The following is a 26105-nucleotide window of genomic DNA, read 5'->3' as shown; positions in this document are numbered from 1 at the left end:
AGAACTAGGATCCTTACGCCAGCAAGGATGCTTAACCCGCTGCGCTACCACCCGGAGTCCACACTTCACAATGCACAAGGAACCAGATTCATGTTCTTGCCCCTGCCCCCTGCAGGGGGAGGCTTCCTGAGAGATGAGGCAGAGCTACAGGTATCTATTTCCCCTTCCCTCTCAAATTCTGTCTCTATCCAAAATAAATAAGTAGGTAATATTTTGAAAGAGAGGGGTAGCTTGACATTTTTAGGGCATTATTTTTACTTGTTTGTTTGCCAGATCAATGTTCAGCTCTGGTTTAAGATGGTGCAGGGGACCGAACCTGGGACCTGAGAGCCTCAGGCATGAGAGTGTTTGCATAACCATTATACTATCTCTGCACCCAGGACATTTCTATTTATCACAGCACTAAGTACAACATTCTATTGAAGAGCATGGCTATAGGTGATACCTGTACTACTCAATGGGGTGGCCATGAATACCATAAAAGTTTAATTCAGACACAAAGGAAGAAATTTTCGTTTCCAGAAAATGCCCTAAATACAGTTTTCAGAATACTATCTCTGGGGAAAAACATAATTGTAAAAGATTTGTTAGAGCTTGTGAATGCTGATCACTTTCTATATAAAATTTCAAAAGAGTTATCATACATTTATCTTGTTTATTTTTTTTAAAAAGTATTTATTTTTTACTAATGAGGCTAGAACCAGGCTAAGAAGTTTACAGAAAAGGTGCACATATAAAGAAAGAAATAGCAAAATATTTTTTGGTCATAATTTAGAAATGAGCTAATTTATAAAAAAGGAGAGAGTTCCCCTCTAGTTTATCTCTTCCCTAAAAGAGGCTGAACACCAGGCTCAGTTCCGTGATATCCTCAGAAGGCCTCGGATACGCCTGACAAGAGCTTGTATGAAGCTATAGCGAGATCGAACTTTCGAGTATAATCCTTCAATGTCCAGGAGTTTCTTTTGAAGAGATTCCCCAAAAGCGTTGATGGCATCCGACTGAAGCTAGAAGTAACAGAGACAACGTCATTATTAAAACTGCAATCTCAAATGTGAAAAATATCTCTGAATTATTATAAAATAGTCATTCCTCAGGTCCCACGTTAACGAAACAGTGACACTTTCCACCCAGGAATTTATTAATATGCTAATGTTTTCTCTTTCCTTTCTTGCATAAAATTCTATTTGTTTGTTTATTTTAGACCAGAGCACTGCTCAGCTCTGGCTTATTGGTGGTGCTGGGGATTGAACCTGAGACTTCAGAGCCTCAGGAAGAAAGTCGTTTGCACAACCATTCTGTTGTCTCCCTGGCCCTGTAAAACTTTTTATCTGTTTTAAATAGCAACGACTGTCTATGCTGTTTTATTTTATCTATTTATTCATTTTTTACCTAGAGACACTGACGTTTCCTTTAGTGCTGTGGGGGCTGGGCTGAAAGTTGGGTCTTACACATGCCAGAGCAGCACATGATATTCACATTCACGTGAGCTATTTCACTGGTCCTGTGAATGCAGTACCAGAACAACTCAAAGTAACACCTCTGCGGCTGAGAAACTGCTCTGCTGGCAGAGCCCTGGACTTGTAGTCTGAGGCTCTCAGTTCGATCCCTAGCTCCTCTCTCACTCACATACATGTGAAACCCTCTACCTCCTAAAATAAGTAAATAAATCTTTAATAGGCAAATGAATAAACAACACTTTCACTACCAACTGCTATCTTGACATGCACAAAAATAATTCCCATGGGAGTATGGATTGACCTGTCAACACCTATGTTCAGCGGAGAAGCAATTACAGAAGCCAGACCTTCCATCTTCTGCACCCTATAATGACCCTGGGTCCATACTCCCAGAGGGATAAAGAATAGGAAAGCTATCAGGGGAGGGGATGGGATACGGATGGGATGGTGGGAATTGTGTGGATTTGTACCCCTCTTATCCTATGGTTTTTTTCAGTGTTTCCTTTTTATAAATAATTTAAAAAATAAATAAATAATAGGGAGTCGGGTGGTAGCGCAGCAGTTTAAGCACAGGTGGTGCAAAGCGCAAGGACCGGCATAAGAATCCCAGTTCAAGCCCCTGGCTCCTCACCTGCAGGGGAGTTGCTTCATGGGGTGAAGCAGGTCTGCAGGTGTCTATCTTTCTCTCCCCCTCTGTCTTCCCCTCCTCTCTCCATTTCTCTCTGTCCTATCCAACAACAACAACATCAATAACAACAACAATAATAACTACAACAATAAAACAACAAGGGCAACAAAAGGGAATAAATAAATATAAACAATTTCCTGGAGAGCCATACAAGAACTTAAGAGTGGGTAGTTTTTTGTTTTTTGGTGTTTTTTTTTTGGGGGGGGAAGCAAAGGTTGGAGTGAGGTTATTACATTTTACTTCATTTTTGCAATATAAACTACTTGCATGCATTTACTTTTTAAAAATGTAAGTGTCCTGGAGCCCCGCTTCCCCAGAGCTCAGCCCCACTAGGGAAAGAGAAAGACAGGCTGGGAGTACGGTTGACCTGCCAACACCCATGTTAAGTGAGGAAGCAATTACAGGAGCCAGACCTTCCACCTTCTGTACCCCATAATGACCCTGGGTCCATACTCCCAGAGGGATAAAGAATAGGAAAGCTCTCAGGGGAGGGGAGGGGATACTGAGTTCTGGTGGTGGGAATTGTGTGAAATTGTACACTTCTTATCCTATGGTCTTGTCAGTGTTTCCATTTTATAAATAGTAATTTTTTTAAAAAAGTGGGGTGCTGGGGAAATAACTTAACGTGTCAGAGCAGGATTGGCCAGCCAGAGGCCCCAGAAGTTCCAAGTTTAATTCCCAGCACCACCAGAAGTCAAAGCTCAGCAGTGCTCTGGTCTTTCTCACTCTTGTCAAAATCAATCCTTCCTTCCCTTCCTTCCCTTCCCTCCCTTCCCCTCCCTCCCTCCCTTCCTTCCTTCCTTCCTTCCTTGCGAGAAACTGAAGCCTTGCGCACTCACAGTTTCAGCACTCAAGCTGTTTTTTATTCACATAGAGCAGGAGGATGGAGGAGACACACCACAGCTCCCCCTAATGACAAGGGGCCTCTCTTATGGTGGTGGGACTTGAATCTAGGCTGCACATATGGCCAAAATGATCTTTAAAAAAAGGAAAATATAACTGGAGTTGGTGTATTTCACCAAAGTAAAAGACTCTGGGGTGGGAGAATATAGGTCCTGGAAAAGGATGACAGAGGACCTGGTGGGCATAGTATTGTTATGTGGAAAACTGAGAAATGTTATGCATGTCCAAACTATTGTATTCACTGTAGAATGTAAAACATTAATCCCTCAATAAAGAAAAAAATTCAAAAAAAAATTTAGCCCTATTGTAAAATATATATATATATATATATGAAAAGAAGCTGGGATGGATTTTAGAGTTTCAATGTATTTTCCGTGCATGTACTATTACAGATTAATCCTTTTAAAAAATATTTTATTTATTTATTCCCTTTTGTTGCCCTTGTTGTTTATTGTTGTAGTTATTGTTGTTATTGATGTTGTCGTTGTTGGATAGGACAGAGAGAAATGGAGAGAGGAGGGGAAGACAGAGGGGGGAGAGAAAGATAGACACCTGCAGACCTGCTTCACCGCTTGTGAAGGGACTACCCTGTAGGTGGGGAGCCAGGGGCTCGAACCGGAATCCTTACTCTGATCCTTATGCTTTGCGCCGTGCGCTTAACCTGCTGTGCTACCGCCCAACTCCCAGATTAATCCTTTTTATAACTAATGAGAGGAGCAGGCAGAGTGAGAGAACCAGACCACCACTCTGGCTCATATGATGTCAGGGATCAAACTCAGGACCTCGTGCTTGAGAGTCTAACAACTGATTCACTGCGCCAGCTCCCGGGCTAGACTGGTCTGTTTGATAGTAAGTGAATCCACCTGCTTTGATTTTGCATTCCTTCCCCTAACTTTATAACAGACAAATCTAATGAAACAAGATGTCCTTATTCAACATACATTTATTAAAAATCTTTGCATAATCTATTATTTGGCTAATTTTGCACATGGTTTCACTTAACACTAGCTTTCCTGGACAAACCTGGCAAAGTAATACTAATAAAAACAACAATAACTTATTGCTGTGTAGTTACTAAGGGAGCCACTGTTGTCAGGGTGAGGGTGGACACATGCTCTCTTTGATAGCTACTCTATGTATGCCTTTTAAAAATCATTTTATTGGGGGGAGGGGAATGGTTTATAGTCCAGCTACTGCAACGTGGATAAATCTTCTCATCTAATCATGCCAGTTGTCTATATAGCCCTCTCGCCCCCAACCTAGGTTGTTCTCCAGCATCAGTCCTTTGCTTTTGTGGTTTTAGGTATACTGCAACTGTGCCTCGATTCCCTGGTTAAGGTCCGACTTTCAGCTCAAAAGCATGACAATGGTCACGAGGGGTGAGAGAAGAGCAAGGCCTTTATTAAACCATGGCTAAGGACACTCAGATGCCGAGCAACGGATTGAACTGAAATTCGTTTTTCCTGGTATCATACAGCTTGATAAAGGAATTGTTAGGCAGGGGTCTGGGGTGACAACATAATGGTTATGCAGAAGACTTTCATGCCTGAGGCTTTGAGGTCCTAGGTTCAATCCCCAGCCCCACTATAAACCAGAACCGAGCAGTGCTCTGGTCTTTATATCTCTTACTCATTAAGATTTTTTTTAAAAAAATGGGTTTGTTAGAAACAAGTATCATTAGAGTTTTCCACTTTGTTCTTAGAATGCTCTTCATTCCAGCACTGCTGATCAGAAGCTTACTAAGTTTTACTGTGTTATCTTATAGTCTAGTATAATCAAAAAAAATTTTTTTTGCCTCCAGGGTATTGCTGGGGCTCAGTGCCTGCACTTCGAGTCCACTGCTCCTGGAGGCCATTTTTTCCCTTTTGTTGCCCTTGTTGTTGGCTAGGACAGAGAGAAATGGAGAGAGGAGGGGAAGACAGAGAGGAGGAGAGAAAGACACCTGCAGACCTGCTTCACCGCCTGTGAAGCGACACTCTTGCAGGTGGAGAGCCGGGGGCTTGAACTGGGGTCCTTACGCTGGTCCTTGTGCTTTGGCCACGTGCGCTTAACCTGCTACGCTACCAGCCAGCTCCCCATAATAGAATTTTTAAACATTCTTAAAATATTTATTTATTCCATTTTGTTGCCCTTGTTGTTCTATTGTTGTAGTTATTGTTATCGTAGAATTTTAAAAAATATTTTTTTTTATTTATTAACGAGAAGGATAGGAGGAAAGACAGATAGAAAGAACCAGCTATCACTCTGGTACATGTGCTGCTGGGGACTGAACTCAGGACTTCATGCTTGGGAGTCCAATGCTTTAACCACTGCCCCACCTCCCAGACCACATATAGTAGAAATTTTTAGTGGCTACTCATAATCTCACACCCTCAATTTCTGAAAAATTCAATGTTGAGTGGTATTTTAGGGCCAAGAAATTCTACTCAATTCATATTTTTTTAAAAAAATTCTCAGATACAATGCCTACCAAGTAGTGAATTCTTACTATGCTCTAAAACATTATTAGCCTTATAGCTTCACAAACAAAACCTCAGTCCCCAGCTGCAGGGGGAAAACTTCACAATCAGTGAAGCAGTGCTGCAGGTATCTCTCCCCTCCCTCACTCCACCCCCTTTCCTTCTTGATTTCTCTGTCCTATAAAATAAGGTTAAAACTATTTTTAATTAAATTTCAAAAAGTAACTAAATTGTTCAAAATCTCACAGCAATGAAGAGGTCTCTACAGGTGACCTTAAGGATTATAATCTCCCTACCAGCCTTTCCCTAGACAATGCAATTGGCTATTAATTAGCAGTAATAAAGACAAAAGTAAAAAAATTAATCTCACAATACTCTGTTTTTATTTGTCACTTCTAAAACACACCCACGCTTATACTTGCATAGCACAGTGTAAGAAAAAGACCATACCTGATCTATGTCGTGTTGGCTTACTGCGGCCAGCCCACTTCTGAAATCCAGATTAGGCTCTGAAGTGAATGAATCTAGTGAGAAAAGGTACAGTTAAACCAGCTTTTCAAGTGTGCACCAGTGAAAGAAGCTAGAAACAATGAACAGTAGCATTGGGGGGGGGGTGTCCCCAAATCTGGAGCTCTGTTTCAATTTTCAGCAAATGGAAGCTATTGAGACTTGCTTTTTTTAAAAAAAAAAATTTTATTTATTTATTTATTTGATACAGAGAAATTGAGGAGGGAGGGAGAGAGGGGGAGAGACAGAGACACCTACAGCCCTGCTTTACCACTCGTGAAGTTTTCCCCCTGCAGGTGGGGACCAGGAGCTTGAACCCGGGACCATGCACACTGTTAATGTGTGTGCTTAACCAGGTGCACCACCACCTGGGCCCTCAACAAATGGAAGCCAGTGAGAAAAAGTCTTTCCTCTTCTTTTTTCCCCTTCCTTCTTCTTTTTCTTTTTTAATTAATTTTAAAAAATAGAAACAGAGAAGCAGAAAGTGGAAAGAACCTTCCTTCTGTGTGGTAGAGGCTAGACTCAATCTGGGCAGCATCCGTGGCAAAACAAAGCAGTGTGCCACCCAGGAGAACTATTTCACTGGCCTCGAGACATTTTCTGGTCTAGGTGAGGGTCTCAGAGTTTTCCTTTGTTGTTATTGTTGTTTATTTGTTTGTTGTCCTACCTAAGTGGTTCAATGCATGCTCATTGGTCAAAGGCTTACTCCAGCAACAAGTAGAATAGTCTCTGTTCTAGATAATTATCTACAGGACCAAGTGGTGGTGCACCTGCTTAAGCGCACATACTATAGTGTGCAAGGACCCAGGTTCAAAGCCCAGGCTCTCACCTGCGGGGGGGGCGGGGGGGCAGCTTCACAAATAGTAAAGCAGGACTACAGGTGTCTCTCTCTCTTTCCCTATCTTCCGCTCTCCTCTCGATTTCTCTGTCTCTATGCAGTAATAAACAAACAAATAATTTTTAAAGAGAATATCTTTAAGCCCACTTGGCATGATGTGCAAAGACTGGCTTAAGGATCCCGGTTTGAGCCCCTGGCTCCCCAATGTCGGCGAGTCGCTTCACAGGCGGTGAAACAGGTCTGCAGGTGTCTCTCTTTCTCTCCCCGTCCTCCCTTCCTCTCTCCATTTCTCTCTGTCCTATCCAATAATGACATCAGTAACTACCACAATAAAACAACAAGGGCAGCAAAAGGGAATAAATAAGTAAGTAAAAAAGAATATCTACGACCAGGAACCTCTGGTGCTAGTGAGCCCTTAGTAGCAGGAAAAATGCTCAGAAGCAGTCTCTAAAATGCTTTTATGCTCCAATTATTTCCGGAGTAAAGGTAAATACAAAAGTTAACAAAGTAGCTGTCAATTATCCAACTCACTTTCAGTAACCTAGTAAGCATAAAAAATAAATTTGAATGTAACTAAATATAACACTTAAATGTAACAGTTTTTCAGGGTACTCAAAACTGCAGGTTTTTTTTTAAAGATATCTTATTTTAACAAGAGAGAAACAGATATACAAAGAGAGTAAGACCAGAGCACTGCTCAGCTCTGGCTTATGTTGGGGCTGTGTATTGAGCCTGGGATATCTGTAGGTATTTATGGCTGCAATTTTCAGAAGTTTACCTTGTAGCCTTCTGTTTTTAAATAAGGTCCTGGAAGCAAACAAGGAATCCTGAGAATCCGTGGGCGTGCAGTGTAACAGGTAGTACTCCAGATGGCGCCATAGAATAAACAGGCAGGTCTCTATGATGACTTCAGAGTGCAATGAAAGGAAAACAATCTCATACCAGATTTTATAACCAAATCTCAGCTGGGAGCGGGGGCACTGTCATGTTTCAATGCTCAAAAACTGGGATTCGAGTCCCTGGTCCCCACCTGCAGGGGGGAAGCTTTGAGAGAGGTGAAGCAGTGTTGCAGGTGTCTCTATCATCCCCTTCCCTCTCAATCTTGGCCTCTCACTATCCATTCAACAAAGATGACTAAAGAGAGAGAGGGAGTCAGGCGGTAGTGCAGCGGGTGAAGCGCAGGTGGCAAAAAGTGCAAGGACTGGCGTAGGGATCCCGGTTGGAGCCCCTGGCTCCCCACCTGCAGAGGAGTCGCTTCACAAGCGGTGAAGCAGATCTGCAGGTGTCTTTCTCTCCCCCCTCTGTCTTCCCCTCCTCTCTCCATTTCTTTTTTTTTTTTTATAATTTTTTGTTATCTTTATTTGTTAATTTATTGGATAGAGACAGCCAGAAGTTGAGAGGAGGAGGGAAGCTAGAGAGAGAAAGAGACAGAGAGACACCTGCAGACCTGCTTCACCACTCACAAAGCTTTCCCCCTGCAGGTGGGGGCCAGGGGCTCGAACCCAGGTCCTTGTGCACTGTAGCATGTGCACTCAACCAGGTGCGCCACCACCTGGCCCCTCTCTCTCCATTTCTCTCTGTCCTATTCAACAATGACAACATCAATAACAACAACAATAATAACTACAACAACAATAAAAAAACAAGGGCAACAAAAGGGAATAAATAAATAAATATTAAAAAGAGAGAGAGAGACTGCACACACTTCGTGCCCAGGACCTGAAGCATCTTGTGCTGAGGATGGAGGTGGGCACACTGGGGCTCTGTGTCAACACTTAAGTGTCCTTAACACCTAGCCAGCAAGAATGTATCTATATATAATACCCAGAAAGATAAGGAAAAGAAAGTTCAATTTGGAAATGCATCAAGCATTAACAGTAATCATGTCCCTTTTCTTATGGTTTTGATGCCTAGGTAGTGTGAGGATGAGGAAACAGATGCTGCATCTGAAGACTAACTAGTCCCCCCATGATTTCATTAAGGATACAAGAACAAAGGGAAAGCAGTTTAGCTCGATTGTTGATTAACTTCACCAATCGTCGTCTTGCCAGAACGTATTTCTGGGCAGTGGAGATCTTATCAACACCAGCAGGCATCACAGACTGACACAACTAAAAAACAAAACAAAGGTGGCATTAAGAATAATATAAGTGGCACAACACTTTAATAAAAATGTATTCTTTTAAGGTCTGGCCCCCCCTTATTTTATTTGATAGAGAAATTGAGGAAGGTGGGAGATAGAGAGGGATAAAGATAAAGACAGACACCTGCAGACCTGCTTTACCATTTGTGAAGCATCCCCTTTACAGATGGGGAGTGGAGGCTCGAACCTGAGTACTTGCACATGGCACTGTGTGCTTAATCAGGTGTGCCACCACCTGTCCCCCATGAAAATGTATTCTAAGAAGCCTCCTTTGTAACTGCTATGGAAAACACTGAAATAAATGTCAGCCTTTTTACAGAGTTTATGATTTGGTTCAAAAGCTAGTAACTTCTAGAGACAAAGATGCAGTTGAATTCACAAGTGAATGTTCATCTACTCATTTTGGAAAAAAAAAAAAAAAGTCCTACCCATTTACAGTCTGCTAATGAGCCCACCGATCCTCAATTACCTGTCAGATTAAAATACAAGAGGCAAGGGAGGTACACAGTGGATAAAGTGCTGGATCCTCAAGCATGAGGTCTTGAATTTTATCCCTGGCACCACTGTGTGCCAATGTGATGCTCTGGTTCTCGCTCCCCCCCCCCCCCACAACCTTTCATCAGAAGTCAGGAGGAAGGAAGGGAGAAATGAAGGGAAGAAGGATCTAACTTTGGTGCTCCCAAAACAATTTCTAAATATAAGAAAACAGTGGTCTTTTTGTTTAAGCGTTGATACAGTAATATTGTGGACTATTTCTGTAGCAGCTGTCATGTATGTTTTGAAGAAAATGTAGTTTCTAGAACTTAACGAAAACATGGTCCTCAACCAGAACCTCCACTGCCCTCTCTCAATGTGGAAATACCTATACACAACCATTTTATCTAACATTCTGGCACTGAGTTTGGCAGAAGGCATTCAGAAGTGGGCCTGGGAGCACAATATATTTTGTGAGGCTACAGTTCTGGCATGCCCAGCAAGCCACATGTTAGAGGAAGGAAATGCCAGACAGAAACCTCACAACTTCAGGGGTCGCTGAACCCAGTCAGGAACTCCTGCCTCGGTCCATAGATTTTTAGGTGTGTGGCTCTAAGTGAACTATTCAAACTTTCAGTGCCTTACTTTCTGCCTAGAGTAACAAGATTACCAACAGTATTGTTGGTTTGCTTCTAATTCTGCTTCTAAGACCCTTTCTGTTTTGATCATCACGTTGGGTTCACTTGCATTGTTTAATGCTGTGGTCTATTTACATAACCACTGTTTTGTTTGAGACCCACACTGGTTTAATCCCCGCTGGTTCTCGCTCTTTCTCCACTCCGCCCCTCTCCTAGTCTCATCCTGTTTTCCAGCGTTTAATCCCCACTGGTTCGCGTGCTTTTTTCCTTCTCCCCACCCCCTACATGCATCCTCTTCTGCCCTGACACTTCCACCTCAGGAGATATAAAGGACAGGATTTTCTAATGAATAAAGATTTGATTGATTGCACTGCATCCCCACTCATCAGTAAAGATTGAACTGCGTTCCAGCTCAGCCATGAGTCCCTGGTCGTCTCTCTCCCGCCCGCAAAGCTGGCCCAGCATCTGGCACCTGAACAGGGACTGGTGCTGTATCAGTTCATGTAATCAGGCAGAATGAAGCTCAGGGCCTAACTAATAGTAAACAATAATTATCAGAAGAGGAAGCATGTTTCAAGTACTCATAAGAATGCATGAAGGGGTTGGCAAAAACAGTCGGATAGTATATGTAATTTTATTTTAGACACAGAGAAATTGAGAAGGGAGAAGGAAAGAGGGAGAGAGACAGAGACACTTGCAGTACTGCTTCACCACTTGTGAAGCATCCCCCCCTGCAGGTGGGAACCAGAGGTTTGAACGGGGGTCCCTGTACATTGTAACACAAGTGTGCATTCAAGGAGGAGCCAGCACCCAGCTCCAGGCCTGGCCTCTCCTTGTGTGGGTCTCAGGTGTAAGCCCAGCTTCTATGTCACTGGAGGAAATTTCAGTGCTATGAATTCTTCCCTGCTCTGCTTGCCTCTCTATAAACATTCACCTGGAGCCTTGAAGCCATGGAGATGAATGTGGGAGTGGGGGTGGAAGGAGAAAGGGAGGGACGGAATATGCATATTTTTGTACACAAAATCTAGTGTGAACCATGACTGGTAAAGTGTCTCAATACCTAAAATGATACAGGAACCCAGAAACTTCTACACTGGCCAAGAAATAAATGTCTTGCTTGAGCTGTGCCAAATAGAAAAAAGGCTGGCTACTTAGGGAGCAAGTCTAATAACAGAGCAACTTGCCAATGATAAATAATCAGGAAGAACTCAAATGTCCAGGCAGTCATGAAAAAAGTTACTAGGGAGTTACTGGGAAATTGTGCAGATGCCATGTCACATCTACCATGTTGTCCCCTCAGGCTACTGCTAGTTCCCACGAGAGTTGGGACATTCTTGGAGTGCCTGTTCCGCCATGTTGTGCCCTCAGGGCATTGTCTATTTCCCCTGAGATATTTGGAGTGCTTTGGTTACTCCTCCCCCCTCCCATTCTCACAAGAGTTATCATCCTATCCTAGAGTGCTATGGTTACTCCTCCCCCTTCCCATTCTCGCGAAAGCTACTCCTATAAAAGCCCTTCTTCCGCACCTCGCTCTCTTGCCAGCGCTTCACTTCGGTGTTCAGACGCAGGAAAGGTTACTGTGTGAGGCGGCCATTTTCGCTACCTCCACGTGGCCCAACCTGTTTCTCTAGCACCCAAGTCTGAGGTGCCAGCGCAAATAAAGATTTGTGCTCCCTCTTCGCTCAGGGCCTTCGCTCTCTCTTCTCCGCGGCACACAACAGGGAGTCAGGCAATAGCACAGCGGGTTAAGTGCACATGGCGCAAAGTGCAAGGACCAGCATAAGGATCCCCGTTGGAGCCCCCAGCTCCCCACCTGCAGGGGAGTCATTCACAAGTGGTGAAGCAGGTCTGCAGGTGTCTGTCTTTCTCTCCCCATCTCTGTCTTCCCCTCCTCTCTCCATTTCTCTCTGTCCTATCCAACAACTACGACATCAGTAACAATAATAATAACTACAACAAGGGCAACAAAAGGGAAAATAAATATTAAAAAAAAATTTAAATAACAACAATAAAAAACAACAAGGGCAACAAAAGGGAAAATAAATAAATATTTTAAAAATAGTTTTAAAAAAGTCACTAAAGCAATAATGAAGATGCTGACTTTCATGTCTATCTGTCTCTCTCCCAAAATACAAACAAACAAAAAAGATGCTGAGGGCACAGGAGCATCTATCTTACCTAAGGAATTATTTATTTCATATAAAAAAATATATTTATTCATTAACATGAAAGAAGGGGGGAGGCAGGAAGAGTTAGAAAGAGAGAGAGAGAGAACTGGAGCTTCACGCTGGGTACATTCAATCCCAGAGATGGATTTTGGGACCTCATCCTTTTAAGTCCAATGCTCTACTCCTTGTACCACCTACTGGGCTGCATCTAAAGAACCACTTCTGTTTTAAAACAAGAGATGCCCAGGAATCTAAAGGCAGGTAAACCATTACTAAAACCTACCCAAGACCACTTTTAATACCAATGACAGTTCAAAGGAGTAGGTAGGAGTTACTGCAAAATCATTTTTCTCACGTTAGAAAAGCCTGTGCAATAGAAACACAAGTTTCTTGGCACAGAGTTTAGGCTTATCCAGACTCTTTATCCAAAGGTCTGCTGCCTTTCTACTAGTAACAGGTGGCTTTATGGGACAACTTCACTTTAACTAAGCATTTCTATCTTTTGAGGTGTGGTCTAAGATGAGCGACTCTTCAAGCCAGAGATGAATCTCTCTAATCCCTTTCAGCTCACTGCACACACTGTCTTTACTCATGAGTTCGACATGGTACCCTGGGTCCTTGTTACTAATTCATATAGGCAATGGCTTCTAACAAGAGATCTTTATAAGATTCATACCTCTTTTATCTCATCTGGGGGAAGCTGTTCCACATTCTGCAGCTTGTTGACACTCCGTCGATGACTGTCATAGTAGCTGAAGAAATCATTAGCACTCTGTTTCAGCAGGTAGACAATAATGCCCAAACCAGGCAAGCGCCAATAAGGAACCACTGGAACTTGGGTATCTAAAGAGTTGACAGTAAAAACAAAACAAAACACTGTTGCACTCACATATATTTTATATGAATTTCAAATGTCCAGTTTTCTCCCCCTTTTTTGTCCTTGTTGTTTTGTTGTTGTAGTTATTGATGTTGTCATTGTTGGATAGGACAGAGAGAAATGGAGAGAGGAGGGGAAGACAGAGAAGGGGAGAGAAAAGAGAGACACCTGCAGACCTGCTTCACTGCCTGTGAAGCAACTCCCCTGCAGGTGGGGAGCCAGGGGCTTGAACCAGGATCCTTACACTGGTCTTTGCACTTCGCACCATGTACATTTAACCCTCGGGCTAATGCCCGACCCACAAATGTCCAGTTTTAAAATAAGAGATGCCCAGGAATTTAAAGGTATGTAAACTACTATTAAAACCTACTCAAGACTACTGTTAAATGCTACAGACAGTTCAAAGGAGTAGGTAGGAATTATTGCAATCAGGACATACAGTCAGGCTGGAGACCTTGATAAATAAAGGGATTTTGCTAAATGGCACTGGTCGAGCTTTCAGAACTCTCTATGTTAGAAACCATTTTTTCAGGAGTTGGGCAGTAGCACAGCGGGTTAAGCACAGGACAAAGGACAAAGCACAAGGACAAGCATAAATAACCTGGTTCAAGCCCCTGGCTCCCTACCTGCAGGGGAGTCACTTCACAGGGGGTGAAGCAGGTCTACAGGTGTCTATCTTTCTCTCCTCCCTCTGTCTTTCCCTCCTTTCCCCATTTCTCTCTGTCCTATCCAACAATGACATCAATAACAACAATAACTACAACAATAAAACAAGGGCAACAAAAAGGAAATAAATAAATATTTTAAAAAATAATAATATATCATCACCATTCCATAAAGTTGTTTCTTTTTCCCATTTATTATTCATTTAAACAACTGCATTTATGGGAGTCAGGCAGTAGCGCAGTGTGTTAAGTACAGGTGGTGCAAAGCACAAGGACTGGCGTGAGGATACAGGTTTGAGTTCCCGGTCCCCACCTGCAAGGGAGTCACTTCACAAGTGGTGAAGCAGGTCTGCATGTGTCTATCTTTCTCTCCCCCCTTTGTCTTCCCTTCCTCTCTCTATTTCTCTCTGTCCTATCCAACAACAATGACATCAAAAACAAGAACAATAATAACTACAATAAAACAACAAGAGCAACAAAGTGGAATAAATATTTTTTAAAAATTGCCTTCATACAGTCAACAAAATCTATTTATAACCACAGTAAAAGAATTGCTCAAACACAGAATAAGTATCAGTATCTATGGCCATACCACCCTGAACACACCCGATGTCGGCAGAAAAAGAAGCAACTCACCTTGCCGGGGTCCATCTCTATTGATGGTTTCAGACAAACTAGGAGTGAAGAGGCACACAGGATGCTGAAAGGTAGGGGAACTCTGCAACATGAGGGACTGGCAATATTCCATGACATTGGCACAAATCTACGAGGAAAGAAGACAAGTAACAAAGAAATTAGCCTCCCGAATGCCCTAGTCTCATGAAATTCAGATTTGAAAGAGACCAAACCCATACATTAATTTGTAAAATTGCATCCCTTTGTTATTTTTTTTTAAAATATCTTTAAGTGGCCGGGTGGTGGTGCACCTGGTTAAGCGCACACATTATAATGTGCAAGGACCCAGGTTCAAGCCTCCGGTGCCCAGTTGCAGGGGCAAAGCTTCATAAGTGGTGAAGCAGGGCTGCAGGTGTCCCTCTCTTCCTCTCTCTCCTACTTCCCTCTCTATTTCTGGCTGTCTCTACCCAAGAAATAAAGTTAATATTTATAAAAATATTTATTTTATTGTAATGAGAAAGAATACAGAGGGAAAGATAACGAGAGAAAGAGACTAAAACACTGCTCAGTTCTGGCTTGTGGTGGTGCTGGGGATTGAATTCGGGACCTCACAGCCTCAGGCTTGAAAGGCTTTTGCATAGCCATTATGTGGTCCCCCCAGCCTCATCCCTTTGTTCTTTTTCCCATTTACAAAAACATAAAAATGTCAGCTGAGGGGGCAGGAAGTGGCTCAGTGGCAGAACACCTGCTTCTCCTGTGAGGTTATGGTAATGACCCAACACAGCATGGAGTGGCAAGGAGAACTCCATGGATGGTAGCGTGGTGCTTATAGAAGTTGGACTGAGATGCGACTCAATGATACTGCACATGTCGGAGACACTGGGTTCAATTTATAGCACCACACGAACAGGAGCAGTGCTCTAGTCTCTTCCTTCTTTTGTGAAAAAAAGAAAAGAAGAGAAAAGAAAAGATCTTAAAAAACAAACAGGGAGATGAGAGGTTGTGCACACGTGTCAACAACTGTACTGTAAACCATTAACTCCCCCATAAAATGATTTTAAAAATTTGGAAAGCAGTCTAGTTACACAAGCTTTCTTGTCTTTCTTACCTGCTGCATAGCCAGTTCAATCTCATCTTTCTTGTTCATTCTGTCTCCTTCCACATTATCATCTTGAAATTTAAACTGCCGCAATCTGTCGGAGCCACCAAAGCGACTTAGTAGTCCCAGGCACTGACGCTAAGAAACAAAAGGACATTTGGTTCATATGTAGCTGAGCATGTTCAAAACTAGTGATGTCTCCTGAGGAACATAAACACAAAAGCTCAGCAGGGAGTGAAAGCACTCTCTACAGTACTGGATTTTTTTTTTTTAACTTTCAACTGAACTACTAAAATTCCACACTTAGTGTGTGTGATTGGCAATGAACTCATTAGGAGAATAACCAGCAGTTAATTCAATATAATCCAAGTATATCCCCAAAATATTCTGTATCATCTTTAAAAAATATCCACCAATTAATTCCTTAGCAGGCACCATTAAATATAAGTTGCTAGACAAGGAGAAGCAAATAAGATGGCAAATAACTCAAGGTTTCTGTCTCCACAGGCTTAAAGTTAGTGGCCTTAGAGATAGCACAGTAGTTAGACCACCAAGCCTGCAAGACTGAATTCAGTCCCCAGCAACACATATTTTAGAGTCATGCTCTGCTTCCCTTCCCTCCCCTCCCCTCCCTTTCCCTCCCCTCCCCTTCTCTTCTCAAGTGAACATTTTATAGAATTTTTCTTTTGATGTCTCAAAAGGTTGTCGCATCTGTAGCTGCTTCAGAGAACTCCCTAAGGAATTTGGGGGCACTCAAGTAGCCCTGACAGAAAATATGTAATGTCATTTGCTTGAAAACATAATCCCTTTTACCTGAGAAATGCAAATGTTCCTCTAGTCCACAGAGGGAAAAAGTGGCAGCGCTATAGGGATTAGCATTTGGACTCGGAATCCGAGATGTGGATTTCAATGGCGAGGACACAGCATTTTGCTGTGTGACTGGGACAAGTTATTTGACATCTGCTATTTCCATGACAAGAGTGATTATTAGCCATTTTTATCTTCTAAAGCGTATTGCCAAAGAATCGATTAAAAGTTAACAACAGTTTGCATGAATGTAGGAAGCAGAAGGAAGAGAGTGGGTTAGTGGACCTATATTTTATAAAAGGTCTACATAAATTAGAATCACAGTATAGGAGGTCCTGCATATGGCCTCAGACACCATATGCCAGAGTAATGCTTTCCCTCTCTCATTAATATACTTTCTTAAAGAAATTAGAATTAGTTACCTGGAATCTTCCAATATGTCCCTGCAGTTCCATTAGAGATCCGTCATTTACATCAACATCGAGTTCATTTAATATACCTAGAAAATGAGGAATCTTGTTAAATGTAATTTGATAATCAATAAAAAATAAAATATTAAAGTTTAGGGGCTGGGGTGGTGCTGCGCCTGGTTGAGCGCACATGTTACAATACGCCAGGACCAGGGTTTGAGGCCCCAGGCCTGCAAGTAGAAAGCTTTGCAAGTCGTGAAGCAGTGTTGCAGGTGTCTCTGTCTCTCTCGCTCTGTCACCCCCTTCCTTTATGAATACTGGCTGTCTCTATCCAATAAATAAATAAAGATAACTTAACATTAAATTTTAATGGTTAAAAAAAAAAGTTAAAATAAGGCTTTAATATTTTATATACTTTTTAAAAAAATTTATTGGGGAATTAATGTTTCACATTCAACAGTAAATACAATAGTTTGTACATGTATAACATTCCCCAGTTTCCCATCTAACAATACAAACCCCACTAGGTCCTCTGTCATTCTTCTTAGACCTGTATTCTTCCCACCCACCCACCCCAGAGTCTTTTACTTTGGTGCGATAAACCAATAATATTTTATATTCTTTATAAGCACAGACAGACTGCCGTTAAGGAGTTTTGAGAAACAAGAATTTCTAAAAATTATAGGTACACCAGCACATGCTCATTCAATTATAATTATAATCTAAACTGAGCAGTCTAAAAGTTGCTACAGTGGGTAAAGTGTTGGACCCCCAAGTATGATGCAGGGTGATGATCTGGTTCTCTCCCTCTTTCTCATTAATGAACAAATCTTACAGCCAAGATTGAAATCATGATTTTTTAAAGGATATATTATTTATTTATGAGAAAGAAGGAGAGAGAACCAAAGCATTACTCTGGCACTAGAAATGCCAGGGATCAAACTCAGAACCCCACAAGTCTAATGCCTTGTCCAAAGAGCCAACTCCAGAGTAGTGAAGTGGTAATTTGAAAAGGCACTCATATTTCTAAGAGAAATGTGCTTTTGGGAGTCAGGCAGTAGCACAGTGGCTTAAGCACAGGTGGCACAAAACGCAAGGACCGGCGTAAGGATCCCAGTTTGAGTCCCCCGGCTCCCCACCTGCAGGGGAGTCGCTTCACAGGTGGTGAAGCAGGTCTGCAAGCGTCTGTCTTTCTCTCCCCCTCTTTGTATTCCCCTCCTCTCTCCATTTCTCTCTGTCCTATTCAACAACGACGACAACAATAGTAAATACAACAATAAAAAGAACAAAAAGGAATAAATAAATATGTAAATAAAATAATTAAATTTTAAAAATTTTTGGGTGGGGAGAATACAGATCCAAGAAGGATGACAGAGGACCTAGTGGGGATTGTATTGTTATATGGGAAACTGGGGAATATTATGCATGTACAAACTATTGTATTTACTGTTGAATGTAAAACATTAATTCCCCAATAAAGAAATAAAAAAAAAATTAAACAGAAAGAAAATGTACTTTTTAAATTTATAACCATGGAAGTCAAGAATTTCTACCTCAGCAGCAAAACGCTTTCTCATGAAAGCATCTAGAATATAAGACATTATGAATAAGATTGGAGGGAGTCAGGAGGTAGTGCAGCAGGTTAAGCACAAGGACTGGCCTAAGAATCCCGGTTTGAGCCCCAACTCCCCACCTACAGGAGAGTCGCTTCACAGGTAGTGAAGCAGGTCTGCAGGTGTCTGTCTTTCTCTCCCCCTCTCTGCCTTCCCCTCCTCTCTCCATTTCTCTCTGTCCTATCTAATAACGATGATCAATAACAACAACAATAAAACAACAAGGGCAACAAAAGGGAAAATAAATATAAAAAATAGTTTAAGGGAGTCGGGCTGTAGTTCAGCGGGTTAAGCGCAGGCGGCGCAAAGCACAAGGACCGGCATAAGGATCCCGGTTCGAACCCCGGCTCCCCACCTGCAGGGGAGTCGCTTCACAGGCGGTGAAGCAGGTCTGCAGGTGTCTATCTTTCTCTCCCCCTCTCTGTCTTCCCCTCCTCTCCGTTTCTCTCTGTCCTATCCAACAACAACGACAACAACAATAATAACTACAACAATAAAACAACAAGGGCAACAAAAGGGAATAAATAAATAAAATAAAATATTTTTAAAAAATAGTTTTTTAAAAAAAAAGACTAAGATTGATGTATTGCACCAAAGTAAAAGACTCTGGTGTCTGAGGGGGGTGGAGGGTGTTACAGGTCCTGGAAAACGTTGACAGAGGACCTAGTGGGGGTTGTACTGTTATGTGGAAAACTGAGAAATGCTATGCATATACAAACTATTGTATTTACTGTCAACTGTAAAACAATCCCCCAATAAAGAAATAATAATAAAAAAGAGTAAGATAAGAAAACTTCTCTAGGTATTGTATCATTTCATTTTATTTTCCCTTAGGCAAAAGTACAACATACACACAGGAAGCCAAAGTTTCCATTCAAATTCTCAGTTTGTTATCTATTACAAAATTCCTGTGGGTGAGGTTGGTTCGCAGAAAATTGATCAATTTTATGCGTCAACAACTGTATTTATTTAAAAATCCCCCATAAAAAAATAAAAGTAAATAAAAATTTAAAGATTTCTAAATCTGCACTAGGGAAATAGCTCCAGTGGTAGAGTATGAGATTCTCATGTTTGAGGTCCCCAGTTCCATCCCTGACCCTGCAAGAACAGAGTGGTGTTTTGGCTTGTCTATCCCTCTTGCTCCTTCTCTATCTCATGTGAAACTTTCTCATATATTTAAGAAATATTTTTTTAAGAAAAAATTCCTAAATCAAGCTAATCAACATTTTAAAGTACCATAAATTTCTCTGGTATTTATGGAGGCCTCCAAAAACACCTACAAGTCAGTCATCCTCACCATTGGTTTCTAAGTGTGGTTAAGCTGAGGAAGATACATCCGAACCCATCCTGGTCACCCTCTAAATTTCTCAATTTTTCAATCCCTTTAATACAGTTCCTCCCTCCAAGAACACACTCCAGGGCACATAAGCCAGAGTCCTGCACTTTGTGTCTTACTAAAACAAGCCTCCACTTTCTAGATTACATCAGCACATGGCCTCAACAGACATCACATCATGAAGCACTGAGCTTACTGACTTGTTGTATCTTTTTTTTATGTGTTAAAAAAAAAATTATGGGGGAGGTAAATGGTTTACAGTCAATTGTTAATACAGTTGTTGACAGATGTGTAACATTTCTCAGTTTTCTGCAAACACTCTCGCCCCCCCAGCCTTGATCCTCCATCATCAAGCATCACGACCTGAAAGCCAGCCACCAACCCACCCTGTCCCAGTCTTTTACTTCAGTGCAATACACCAAACCCAGTCCAAGCTCTGTTTTATGTTTCCCTTTCTGTTTTTATATCTCAATTTCTGTCCATGACTGGGTTCATCCCATATGTATCCTTCCCATTCTGGCTTCTCTCACTTCACATGATTCCTTCAAGCTCTATCCAAGATGAAATGAAGAAGGTGAATTTATTACTTTTAATAACTGAGTAGTATTCAGTTGTGTATATATACAGCTTTCTCAGTCACTCATCTGTTGCTAGAAACCTGGGTTGCTTCCAGGTTTTGGCTATTACAAATTGTGCTGCTATGAATATAGGTATACACAGATCATTTTGGAAGGGTGTGTTTGGTTCCTTAGGATTCCAGAAGATGAACTGTATGGTCGTAGGGAAGATCCATTTCTAGCCCTCTGAGAGTTCTCCAGACTGCTCTCCACAGGGGTTGAAGCAAATAACACTCCCACTAGCAGTGCACGAGGGTTCCTGTGTCTCCACAACCTCTCCAGCATTTGTTATTGCTATCCTTTCTGATGTATGAGGTTCTCACAGGAGTGACGTGGTAACTCGTTGTCTTTATTTACCTATCTGTGACAATCAATGGCTTGGAGCATTTTTTCCTATTTTTGTTGGCCTTTTGGATCTCTTCTTTGGTGGATATTCTATTCATATCCTCTCCTCATTTTAGTTATCTGTGCTAACAACTCCACCAGACTGGGTCTCTTCCCAATCCCTATCTCCTCTTGAGCCTGCTCCCAAAATCACCCTTTTCTAGCACACTAAGTATACTCTGCCACAGGGGCCTTTTCTTCATTCTCTGAAAACATGTTCAGGTCTCCCTTATACTAAAATACAAAGTTAAGCAAAGGTCTGCTAAGTGTCAAATTCTTGAAATTTTCCTGCACTTAGTGCTTAGAATTCTTTTTTTTTTTTTTTAATTTCTCTATTGGGGAATTAATGTTTTACATTCAACAGTAAATACAATAGTTTGTACATGCATAACATTTCCCAGTTTTCCATATAACAATACAACCCCCACTAGGTCCTCTGTCATCCTTCTTGGATCTGTATTCTCCCTACCCAGAATTCTTTTTTATTTTAATTTATTTTTCCTTTTGTTGCCCTTTTTTATTATTTTTGTTTTTGTTGTAGTTATTATTATTGTTGTTACTGATGTCATCAGAGAAGGGGAGAGAAAGATAGACACCTGCAGACCTGCTTCACCGCCTGTGAAGTGACTCCCCTGCAGGTGGGGAGCCAGGGGAGTCCTCTATTCCCAAGTCAATCTCTTGAAAGCTGGCTTGTGCATCAAATACTGTCATAAGCTGATAGTCTAAAAGCAAGTATAAAGCTTGAGATATATGATATTACTTTTAAAGTCATTATTTACTTAGACATTGCCAAGAATTTATCAGGTCTACCAGCTCAAAAGATATAAAATTCGCATCTACCGACAAGTATATGAAATGAAAATGTTTGGAATTTCTTTGTCTTTATTACTGGGAACAGGCCCAGGGACAGGTCAGCCTGCTAAGAGCACCCTACTGGGTGAGTTCCTTCCCAGCCACTTCATTCTCTCCAAGATGCACACATACAGCAATATTTTCGAAACTGCCAAGTTGTAACTTTTTTCTGGGTAGGGAGATTTTGAGTGTTTTTATATTGAACTTATCATATTTTTATTAACCACCACATTGTTCCCCTAAATATAAATTTACTACTCGGAAAAAGCAGTGCCAATTTCAATTAAGTCACATGTAGCTAAAAAGTGATTATACAGCCTCTACTTATTAAGAGTATCAGTCTAGGGGGGGATAAGCACTAAAGTCTATTTACACAGTCAACTCACCAGGAAGTGCTGCTTTACTTATGATTCCTGTCAGCAAAGCCAGTTCCTGCAGAGACCCGGCACTGATTTCCTGACAGCGTAAGATTGCTTGTATGGTATCAGAATGTGAGATGAGAAACTGTAACACCTAGGCCAAGGAGAAGATGGAAAAAATGGAAGAAACAAAGGCAGAAGAATAGATAATTATATTACAAATTCTTAATTCATCTTGTTAAAAATGCAGGTTCAAGCAATTTAATGTAATGAGGAACATTAGATAAGCAAGTACTTTTACATTTATATACTTTGTTTCTCAAGAAGCAAACATTCAACTAAAATTTACAAGAAAGCTAGAAATAGGGGATTATTTCAGAGTTTAGAATATATGTAAAGGCTATCAAAGAAAAGTAAACTAGGGCGGGGTAGATAGCATAATGGTTATGCAAAGAGACTCTCATGCCTGAGGCTCCGAAGTCCCAGGTTCAATCCCCCTACCATAAACCAGAGCTGATTTAAAAAAAAATAAAAATAAAAAAACCTGGCACACCTGGTTAAGTGCACATATTACAATGTGTAAGGACCTGGGTTTGAGCCCCTGGTCCCCACCTGCAAGGGGAAAGATTTGAAAGTGGTAAAGCAGGACTGCGGGTGTCTCTCTGTTTTACTCCCTGTCTACCTCTCCCTTCCTTCTGGATTTCTAGCTGTCTCTATCCAATAAATAAATAAAGATAATAATTTTAAAAAAGAAAAAAGAAAAGTGAACTATAGCATGGAACAACTGTGACAAACTTGACCTCTTGACCTCTTGATTTCCTTTTATGAGATGAAACTAGAACATCTATTTACAGCATGGACATAAAAGTGACTTAACTGAATTCAGATTGCTATGTGAAAGTCTGACTCCAAGGATATGAGGAAAATCACATAGAAGTTCTAGCCCAGTGGTCCAGGAGATGGTACAGTGGATAAAGCATTGGACTCTCAAGCATGAGGCCCTGAGTTCAATCCCTGGCAGCACATGTACCAGAGTGATGTCTGATTCTTTCTCTCTTCCTATCTTTCTCATTAATAAATAAATAAAATATAAAAAAACATTAATTTCTGGAAAAACTTTAAAAACAAAAAAAAAGAAGTTCTAGCCCAATTCTCCTTTGATGTGGTAAATATGAAGGTCAAATAAACCCTGATCTCCAGCCTTTCTTTCTACGTTGGCATTTTACCCTACAGTCAAAAAAGGATTCTATAAATAATTTAGATATGAACATCTCAACTAGATTTATATGCCTTTAAGGTTAAGGCCATGCCAAAATAAGCTGAGTTATCAGGATCTCTCAGAACTGTATCTCTTTCTCCCCATAGTCAGAGCCCACTGTTGCTACCTGTAAAACTGAGTGACTTTTTTTTTCAGGTGTCAGAAAGGGATCAAACCCAGCTTTTTATGTATGTGAAGCATGTGCTCTGTCACCGAGCTACAGGCCCAAGCTGAAATCTGCAATTTTTAAGGACACTTCTCAGGGGATTCTACTACAGTAAATACAGAATTGGTATTAGTGTCTTATATCACAATGTCTCACTTTCATTAAACAAGTTTAATCTTAACAAAATAAAAAACAAGAAAAGTGGTCTGAGTTTTAAAGCACTGACTCAAAGGCCCTGTATCAAAGGGGCAGGATGTCACCTAGACTGAGGCAGTATAAACTAAGGCACTATGCTAGAAATAGCAACTTTATCTTGCTGAGATAAGCTTGACAGCTGATGGTAAGGAAAGCAGATTGAATTACTATAAATTATTAGGACAGAGTTCCTGAGGGAATCACAATAAAAGTAGTAAATATAAAAAGAGACTACAGATTCATAATGATAACCTAGACAGTCAGCAAAAGGGTATGTTATATACTATATTATTAGGCTAAAGAAATAAACCCTTTGTATGTTAACTCTCTTTTCAGTCACCAGGTTTCAGGTGTCATCAGGATGCCGGCCAGGCTTCCCTGGATTGAAGACCCCACCAATGTGTCCTGGAGCTCAGCTTCCCCAGAGACACACCTTACTAGGGAAAGAGAGAGGCAGACTGGGAGTATGGACCGACCAGTCAACGCCCATGTTCAGTGGGGAAGCAATTACAGAAGCCAGACCTTCTACCTTCTGCAACCCACAATGACCCTGGGTCCATGCTCCCAGAGGGATAGAGAATGGGAAAGCTACTGGGGAGGGGGTGGGATATGGAGATTGGGCGGTGGGAATTGTGTGGAGTTGTACCCCTCCTACCCTATGGTTTTGTTAATTAATCCTTTCTTAAATAAAAAAAATTAAAAAAAAGAAATAAACCCATGTATATATTTCAAGGCTTTCTTTCTAGCATCTAAAGAAAATAATTTTTAAAAAATATTTATTTATTCCCTTTTGTTGCCCTTGTTTTATTGTTGTAGCTATTACTGTTGTTGTTACTGATGTCATTGTTGTTGGATAAGACAGAAAGAAATGGAGAGAGGAAGGGAAGACAGAGAAGGAGAGAGAAAGACACCTGCAGACCTGCTTCACTTCCTGTGACTCCCCTGCAGGTGGGGAGCTGGGGGCTCGAACCAGGATCCTTATGCCGGTTCTTGTGCTTTGCACCACGTGTACACTACCGCCAGACTCCAGGTGCACTATACCACCTAGCCCAAGACTTTTATTCACATGAGAGGATGGAATGGGGGGGGGGGGGGTGGACAGACAAACCAGAGAATGACTCAGCTCTGTCATATGGTGGTGCTGGAAAGCTGAACCTGAGATTTCTGGGACCCTAAGTATGCAAGTCTGGCTTACTACCACCCCATCCTCAAAAGGGTATTATGGGGTGGGGGAGATTGCATAATTATGCAAAGAGACTTTCCTGCCTGAAGCTCCAAAGTCCCAGGTTCAATCCCTCACACTACCATAAGCCAGAGCTGAGCAATGCTCAAAGAAAGATTATTATGCAGATCTCAGGCTACTAAGAGGAGAGGTTTAAAGCTGTTAAGGGCCCAATGCCCTATGGTAGAGGGAGATGATACTCTGTAGACAAGGACTCCTACCAAATATCTGGGGGAGCGGTGAAATCGTAGCCTGAGACAGCAATCAACAACACACATTCCTCAATAATAATGCAATAAATTAATAAAGGAATATTCAAGTGATTCAATAAAATTAAGCTAAAAATTATTTATGCTAAAAATTTACTTCTTACTTAATTTTCAAAGTACCAGAGCTGAATGTGGCTATATTATCTATTTTTGGCATTTTCAGCAAAATCATTGTATTATACAGCCTTCTCTAAATAGATGGTCATCTTAGGAGCCAGTTTAATTCTATCACAGTGACTCCTTTTGTAATGAGTAAAGTCAGATCTCTTGCTTTCTGTCTCACTGTTCCACTAGATAGATGTGGTCTTTCATTTAAACAGAAGTACAGAAATGGACCAATGAAGTTCAGAGCAAAACACAAGGAGACTTTTCTAGTTCCAGCTCAGTTATAACCATTTTTAGGCAAACTGCTAACACCAACATTAAGATAAATTCAGTCAAGCTTTGCATGCCTTGTGCTTCTGCATTTGTAAAGTAATGGTGTACACTAGACAATTTCTCTTTTTTAAAATTTTTTCATTGTCTTTATTTAATTATTGGATAGAGAGCCAGAGATCAAGAGAGAAGGGTGATAGGGAGAGAGACAGAGACACACCTGCAGCACTGCTTCACTATTTGCAAAGCTCTCCCCCTGAAGGTAGGGTCTGGGGGCCCGAACCCGGGTCCTTGCACACAGTAACATGTACGCTCAGTCAAGTGCACCACCACCTGGCCGCCTGCTCCTTTTTTATTTCACTAAGGTTTCCTCTTACCTGCCCTGCTGCCTGCAAGTGCTGGGCCATACTTGACGTGAGGATGACCTGACACAAGCGGAGAGCTGGAAGGAGAATCTGCCGATACCGGTCCACTGGTGTAGGGATGAACACTGGGGGATCCCTTATGCCAAACATGCTTCATTCATTTCCACCAGGCAAGGAGAGAGCAACAAAGAATTAACTGTTAACTGTTCTGGCCACCACCACGGCAAACACACACAAGAAGCTGAGAAAGATGCAAGAACGACCAGAGTGTCTGCATCCCATGTACTATATAGTACAGTCATTTGATTTTTGTTCTTTTTTCTTTTTTTGACACCTGCACACCTGC

At 41.4% G+C, this 26105-nt stretch overlaps 1 protein-coding gene across 2 annotated transcripts in view; it reads right to left on the bottom strand.

Moving 5' to 3' along the window:
- Window positions 1-641: 641 nt before the first annotated feature.
- NUP205 (nucleoporin 205) overlaps window positions 642-26105 on the bottom strand; it is a 119931-nt gene continuing 94467 nt past the window's right edge. For both annotated transcript variants that reach the window (XM_060196635.1, XM_060196637.1), the window contains exons 34-43: window positions 25772-25910; window positions 21937-22063; window positions 16761-16837; window positions 15541-15669; window positions 14454-14580; window positions 12952-13118; window positions 8840-8963; window positions 7631-7759; window positions 5958-6031; window positions 642-1004 (exon numbers count right to left, since the gene is read on the bottom strand). In XM_060196635.1, the coding sequence (XP_060052618.1) occupies window positions 852-1004; window positions 5958-6031; window positions 7631-7759; window positions 8840-8963; window positions 12952-13118; window positions 14454-14580; window positions 15541-15669; window positions 16761-16837; window positions 21937-22063; window positions 25772-25910 (1246 nt within the window). In that variant the 3' untranslated portion in view covers window positions 642-851. The remainder of the gene's footprint in view (window positions 1005-5957; window positions 6032-7630; window positions 7760-8839; window positions 8964-12951; window positions 13119-14453; window positions 14581-15540; window positions 15670-16760; window positions 16838-21936; window positions 22064-25771; window positions 25911-26105) is intronic.

The sequence above is a fragment of the Erinaceus europaeus genome, chromosome 8, assembly GCF_950295315.1.
Source record: "Erinaceus europaeus chromosome 8, mEriEur2.1, whole genome shotgun sequence".
Classification (NCBI taxonomy): Eukaryota; Metazoa; Chordata; class Mammalia; order Eulipotyphla; family Erinaceidae; genus Erinaceus; species Erinaceus europaeus.
This window is presented reverse-complemented; position numbering and strand designations above follow the sequence as displayed.